Here is a 7863-nt window from a genome sequence, read left to right as displayed (position 1 = left end):
GTACACTAGTCATTGTACTATGCTCTAAACTCATACTGCCAAATTGGACCCAGAGAATAAAACCTTTTAAGTGTGGTAGTTTATGGAAAAGGTACTCTATAGCTTGTTTGAACTTTTAGAAACTTGAGCTACAGATGATCATATGCTTCATTGTTTAGTTGGAGAGTTGCCATTTAGTCATGTCCTCATTGTTTAGAGGACAAAGAAATGGGTGATTATCTGTCGAAGATAACATATATAGTATTCTCAACTGGACTGGGGAAAAAATGCATACATGTTGGAATATTCACTTTGCAAGCTAAGTAATGTGATTGAATGTATAAAAGAAGTTGAAATAAAAAATATTTAAAACACTGTTTAGAGGAATTACTGAATGCTACCTAACTGAAGGGCATTATATGTGGATTCACATTGGTTTGTCCGTGGAAATTGAAGAACTTCAAGGTAAAATATGAAAGTTATAAAATGTGAAGATTTTAACAATTAAGTTGAATTCAGTCATGCCAATAACAGGTATGATGAAGAAAGAGACTATATAGAAATTAAATTTTCTCCAAGAAGGAGATCAAAGAAGGAAAATGAAAGATCAGACTATCATGTAGCAGAAGCTCAGTAATTTTTTCTTGATCAATGCAAAAATATAAGAAGACTTTGAAAAGTTTATGAAAAAAATAGAATTAGTGCAAGAGTTTATTTCGGTATAAAAATTGAAATTCCGGTGAGTGTTTTTAATATTATGCATTTTCCATGAATTTTTTGAAGACTACTCCTCATATTAAAAAATAACTTATTTGATGTGTAATATTAACATAAATGAAATGAAGTAGTAAAAAAGCTTAAACCAGGTGTCTATATATATATATATAAATATAAATGACTATGAGTTAAATAAGTGGGTAAGAGCAATAAAACGTAATAATTGTGTATCAGAACAGATACAAAGGACCTTAAAAAAAGTTGTTCTGCTTGAAAAACATGCCATGTACATGTGCATACATGTCTCAAATCCTGGTGGGATAGAGAAATGAATTACGAAAGATGGTGTCATAACCATGCCCCATAATGCTCTCTCTCTCTCAAGTAAGTGTGTCATCTAACAGACAAAAATCAAAAGGCATTCTGGAAATGATCAGACTGAAAATAATCCATTTTGGGGATCAGTGGATCTATATTTGGTCAACCTTTCAAAATAAGAACATAGGATTTTCAGAAAAGTCATGATGTATTTTTTCTATGTTTTCCAAAGGTCATTTATTTATATATAAAACAAAGATGACTGATATATTGGCTATTTTGTTTGGTAACTTTTTTGCCTTCTTTCAGTGGCTTCATAAGTCCTCATTCATAGAAGGACCTATCTTTATTGGTGAAAAACTAAACAAAGTGCTGATTCACAGCCTCATCTGAATTGAATGTTATATGCAGAAGGAGTTTTGAAGAGAGAGAAACGAGTGGACGTTTAATGGTGCATGGTCACGTGAGTATGGTGGGTGTGGCAACACATCCCATGTCAACTCCAGTAATTTCCAATGAGAGATCAAACTTCCATGTGGTCTCACATTGTCATGATAGAACACAACTTCTTTATTATATTTCTGGCTGATAGATTCATTCAAACGGTCCAATTGCTGACAGTACACATTCAAATTCAATGATTGGTTCCTTGGTAGGAGCTCAAAAAATACATCTTTAAAATCTCACCACACTGAGAACATAACCTTCCTCTGATGAATGTCTGCTTTCAATGTTGTTTGAGACGAATCATCACATCCAGACCAAGACCGTTCACATACCACATTGCTGTAAATAATCCACTTCTCATCACCCATTTTCAGTCGCTTCAAAAAAGGATCATTTTCCTCACCTTTAATGAGTAAGTCCCTGTATTTACATGTGCTGTCAAATGAATTTCTCTGAGTTCATGAGAAACCCAAATATTGAGTTTGCTTATGTATCCCAGTTTCTTCAGGTGGTTATGAATGCTTGAATGATGGATGTTCAAAGTTTCTGCAATCACTCACTCATGTCATATAATGTGGATTTGACTCATTCAATGCCTTTATTTTGTCGTCATCAACCTCAGTGGGTCTCCTTGAGCAAAGAGCATCATTGAGAACAATATCACCAGCACAGAATTTTGTGAACCATCATTGTCACCAATGCTCTTATACAGCGTTGTCACCATAAACTTTGCACAACTTTTCACAAGCTGTCGTGTGTTCTTCCTTGTACAGAAGTAAAACGGTAAAATATGGTGAAAATGCAGTTTGGTCTTCCATCTTCAACTTGTTGTAAAATCTCCAAAATTCAACCCAATTGCTTAAAGTTTTGTTGAATGAAGCTAAAACTGTCAGCTGTCAAAGACATAGCAATAACATAGATGCAAGTGACTAGTACTTCCAAAAATAAACTAGCATTGACTGTTAAAATATACATCATGAATTTTCCAAAAATATTTCGATGTGAGGGACCTTGAAAGAGGTTGGGGAGGTTCAAGAGTTTTTGAAAAGGCATGAATTATTTCCTAGATGGATCACAGGTTTGTAACAGGCTATGAGTGGCCTAAGACATGTTTGCCTCATAGTGGGCCTTGTTGTCTGGGTAAACTTTTAAGGAAAAAACAAAAGGAGAAGAAATTACATAATTTCAATCACAAGCAAAAAAGAAAATTTACCTATAAGCAAGTGTGAATCCAGAAGTAGTGATGGATAATGTTGAGTTATTACATGTCAAGGCTATACACTGGTAAGAGATAGTTTATATTTCAAGATTACAGTAGGTGTTATGTTCATATGAAGACATTAGACTTGTTAGAAGTTGATTTAACATCACATCTGTTTAATGCAATTTGCAAACCTTTTTGAAACAACTTTAAAAATAAGTGTGAATGTTAGGGTTTGGAGTTGAATTGGGAGTGTGTTGTACAGCTGCACTGATAAGATGAATGCTAACACCAGCCTGCTCAACATTTACACACAGGCCTAGGATTTTATGAAAATTAATTTCTAAAGTTTCTGTGTTTATAAATTTCCTGGCACAATGTCAACTGAGGACCCAGCTTAGTTCTTAAAGCATGAAGTGCTAATTATGTTTTTTCCAACTTCAATAAAGGTGAAAAATATTGACATTTCCAACGGTCTTACAAAATTTGATCTAGCTTTACACAGCATCACATATTTCAGAGAACTAGATTAAAACTTTAAATTATTAACTGTTGATCCTCCTGTTGTGAATTCAAAGGCATGACTCTCAGAGATAACATTTGAATAAAAACATCATTGTGAATTGTTATATAAAAAGATGCATAATATTGAAAATGGTTTATAATGATCCTTTACTTAAGTAGGCTTCTTTCTTTCTTTCTTTCTTTTTCTTTTTTTTTTTAAGAGATTTTTGCTATAGGGCATGTACGCTCACCAGACAGACAGAGACAGAGAGACACAGAGAGATAGAAAGTGAGAAATCATCCCCAGGGGGGATGGCCATGCCATAATCCCTTCTCCTCCATTCTTCTCTCAAGATCTTGGGCACTCATGCACATGTGCACGGCATGAGTTTTAAGCCACCGGGTCTGGGACTCAAACTGCGGTTGACTACATGGGAGTTCAGTGACATAGCCATTATGCTAACTGCTGGTCCCATAAGTACACTTATTTCTAATGGTCTCACTAATTAGCTAAAATTAAAAATATTAATATTATCATAAAAATACAGCTTCAGATTTTTAACAATGCAAGGAACTACAATTGTTAATGACAGAGAAAATGTCCTTTCTTTTGATTCTAACCACTTTATGAAAGTATGACTTTACATACAAAAGACTGTACATATTTAATATGTGCAACTTGATTAGTTTGGAGATTAAGTATCCATTGACAAAACTATCTCCACTATCTGTGCCATAAACATATCTATCACCTCCAAAAGTTACTTCCTACCCTCTTCATTTTACCCTATCATTATGATGGCATTGCTGCATAATAAAACATTTAACATAAGATGGTAAATTTTAGCAAATTTTCGATATGTAATACAGTAATGTATATAGGAACTATGGTGTGTGGTGTATCTAAGACTTACTCAGCTCATATAACTGAAACATGGTACCCTTTGACTAAGACCTCCCTGTTTCCCTCTATGGGTAACCCCTGGCAATCACCATTCTACTCTTTGCTTCTATGCATGTGCTATTTTTTCAAATCCTTTTATATGTGGCATTATGTATTAATTTCCTATAGCTGTCATAACAAAGTACCACAAACAAGGTGGTTTAAACAACAGAAATTTATTGTCTTGCAGTTCTGGAGCCGAGACATTTGAAATGAACAAGTCAGCAAATCCCTATGAAATCTACAGGGAAATTTTTCCTTTACTTTTCCTAGCTTCTGTTATTTTGCTGACAAATTGGTATTTAGGGATTTATAGATGCCACCACTCCAGTTCTTGGCTTTCACAAAGCATTGTCCCCATATCTTTGGCTTCACATGGCATTTTATATATGAAAGAAAACATGGGACCAGCAGATAACATAATGGTTACATCACTGGACTCCCACATGGCCAAGTGCAGTTTGATTCCCAAACCTAGTAGGCTTAAAACTCAGGCCAGGTACATGTGTGTGCATGCCCAAAATCCTGAAAGGAGAATGGAGGAGATGGGGGATTGTATCATGGTCTTCCCCCTGTGGGATTTTTCACTTTCTGTATCTCTCTGTCTCTCTGGTGAACACAGGTGCCGAATAGCAAAAATCTCTCTATGAAAAAGAAAAGAAATTAAAAATAAAATAAAACCAGTAATATTGATGTAGAGGTCCACACTACTCCAATATGACTTCATCTTACTAATTACATCAACAATAACCTATTCCCAAATGAGGTTGCATGTTATAGTGCTGGGGGTTAGAACTTCAACATATTTAGAGGGGACATAGTTCATCTCATAATACCTTAACAAAAAATGAGAGAGAAAAAGAGAGAAAGGAGGGAAAGAATAAAAGGAGGAAGAGAAGGAAGCAAAAACAGAAGGAAGAGACCATCACAGTTTAAACAATAATTGACAAATTTTAGTTACCTTATAGAGTGATATTTAACCTATTCAAGGGGAGATGAAGGATAGATACATAGAGGTTAGAGAGATGATTAGATAAGTAGATTTAAATCTGTATTATCTACTTTCAACACGTAAGTATTTCTCAAGTAGGGAATACTGGAATTCCCTCTTTTGGAACAAAATATATGGTTAAATGAAAGGGACACCAGAGGAGTGTTCCTTATTCCTCCTTTATACTGAAGATCAGCAGATCAGCAGATCAGCTCAGTGAAATTTCATGTAAATACGCTGTTTGGCAGCAAATGGCGGAAGTGGGGGGCTGTGGGGCACGCAAGGTAAGAGATATTTAAAAAATAAGAACTAAAAAACAGAGACATCTCACCACACATTAGGCTTTACAAATAGTCAGGTCTCGTCTTGAAATCAAAGAGGAGAAAAAAGATCAGTAAGTGAAGACATGATTCAGCTCAGAAAGCACAGCAGATTCATAACATTTTCTGAAAACTTGTACAAAAATATAAATAAAGGTTCCCCCAACACACATACACTGGATCATTCTCTTACTCCCTAAACTATTTATGAAAAACAACAAAAATAAAAAAATAGACAAGATTTTTTTAAAAATCAGTAATCCTGAAGATACATTTTTATTAGTAACATAGCATTAATTGAAAGAAACAAAACCACCTAAATGTTGTATGCAGAAAAGACTGTATACTTCTTTATGAGTCCCGAATTAAAAACACCAGTTCTCTTTTTAAAAAGATTGAAATGGGGCCAGCCAGTGGTGTGGTGGTTGCGGTGGCCAGAGTCCATATGACTGACTTTGCAGTTCCAGTGCCAGACCTAGAGGCTTGAAAAACACCCTGGATGTGTGTGTGTATATAGATACACACAAAACTCCAAAAGGAGAATGGAGGACAAAGGATTGTGCCATGGCCATCCACCTTGGGATTTCTCACTTTCTCTGTCTCTCTCTAGGGAGTGCACACGCCCTATAGCAAAACAACAACAACCTGAGGGGCCTGCAGGTGGCCCAGTGGTTAAAGCTCTGGACTCCCAGATGGCCAACTGTGATGTGATCCAGGACCTGGCAACTTGCTTTTTCACTTTCCCTCTTTCTCTGTCTTTCTGGTGAGTGTGTGTGCCCTATAGCATATAATATAATAATAAATAAGATTAGATAAATCATTTTTTAAATCATGAGCTAAAAAAATACCAAGACAACAGTAGTGTATTATACAACAGTAATAGTCAACACAGACAGCACTGTAAGCCAAGAAATGATCTAAATTTATTATTCAACCCTATGACGGAGGTGTGATTATATCTGAATTTATAGAACTTACAGATGAAGAAACCAAGAAGCAGAGAGTGTTAGGTTATGTGTCCAGGTTGAACATCGAACAGACAGTAGTTCTAGAATTCAAATCTGGCAAATGGGGAACCAGCAGTTAGTGTAATGGCTATGTCGCTGGACTCCCACGTAGTCGAGCGCGGTTCGCGTCCCGAAACCAGTGGCTTAAACTCATGCCGGCCGCGTGTGCATGCTTGACCAAGATCTCGAGAGGAGAATGGAGAAGGGATTGCCACGTGACCATCCCCCCCGGGGAGTGATTTCTCACTTTCTATCTCTCTGTCTCTCTCTGTCTGTCTGGCGAGTGCATGCGCCCTATAGCAAAAACCTCTCCAAAAAAAAAAAAAATCTGGCAAATGTACTTCAAGATCCCTTATGTTATGCTGCCTTTATAGATACAAAAGCAACTTTACATAATTTGGGGAAAACATGCAGTGCAAAAATCAAACCAATGAAGAACTAAAAACCACTTTTAAAGCAGTACAAGCAGCAGCCTCCTTTTGCTGAAGCTGTAGACAGAACGAATTATATCTTGAGAAGAACTAAGGTCTTTAAGAGAAAAACCACAAATAATAATTTTATTTCTAATACTGGGTTGGTCTTATAACTTTAAAGTTTTGCTAGGTTTTAGAAAAGTACCTAATGTAGAATACAGTGCAGATGAAGGAGAAATAGAGGGTGAGGTTCAAAGGAAATTCAAGGTGGACAACAAAATTGTGTTAATCTTTCTTACAAAAGGACACTCTCCTGGACAAGATTCTCTCTCCCTGATACTTTAAAGTTTGGAAAAGAGTTAAGAGAATGAGGCATCACTAAATTGTGCATAGTTTGCAGCATCTAATTTCATAGAAATGCCCTCCTTGGATACAGGTCAGTTGAGATAATTAATTAGATAAATTCTACAATGTCCTCTATAGGAAGGACATGTTCCCAGACTCCTCCACTTCAGGTGCCTGATCTTTCTCATGGCTGCATCCCTTTGCTCTGCTGCCCTTGGATTGGCTCCGTTCTCTAACTGGTAGCAGCACAACTTGCAGTTTCAGTCTTCATATTCAATATAACAATTATCTCTCTGTATGGTAGGATTACAAAAAAGAAACTTTATCCCTAGGGACCAGCAGTTGGCATAATGGCTATGTTGCTGGACTCCCATGTAGTCAAAGGCAGTTTGAATCGCGGACACGGTGGCTTAAATTCACGCCAGGTGAATGTGCATGTGCATGCAAGCCCAAGATCCTGAGAGGAGAATGGAGGAGAAGAGATTGCAGTGTGGCCATCCCCCCTGGGGGGTGATTTCTAGCTTTCTGTATCTCTTTCTCAGTCTTTCTGGTGAGCGCACATGCCCTATAGCAAATAATTATCAAAAAAAAAGAAAAAGAAAAAAAGAAAGAAAGAAAGAAAGAAAGAGGGAACCAGCAGTTAGCGTAATGGCTATGTTGCTGGACTCCCACGTGTCC

General features: G+C 36.6%; 1 protein-coding gene across 1 annotated transcript in view; it reads left to right on the top strand.

Moving 5' to 3' along the window:
- Positions 1-398: 398 nt before the first annotated feature.
- The window catches only part of LOC102472107 (40S ribosomal protein S21), a 25818-nt gene continuing 18353 nt past the window's right edge, over positions 399-7863 (top strand). The window contains exon 1 of the mRNA XM_006150310.1: positions 399-444. Coding sequence (XP_006150372.1) covers positions 399-444 — 46 coding nt within the window. The remainder of the gene's footprint in view (positions 445-7863) is intronic.

Source organism: Tupaia chinensis, unplaced genomic scaffold (genome assembly GCF_000334495.1).
Source record: "Tupaia chinensis unplaced genomic scaffold, TupChi_1.0 Scaffold000282_1, whole genome shotgun sequence".
NCBI lineage: Eukaryota > Metazoa > Chordata > Mammalia > Scandentia > Tupaiidae > Tupaia > Tupaia belangeri.
Note: the sequence above shows the minus strand (reverse complement) of the source record. Positions and strands in the feature narration are given on the sequence as shown.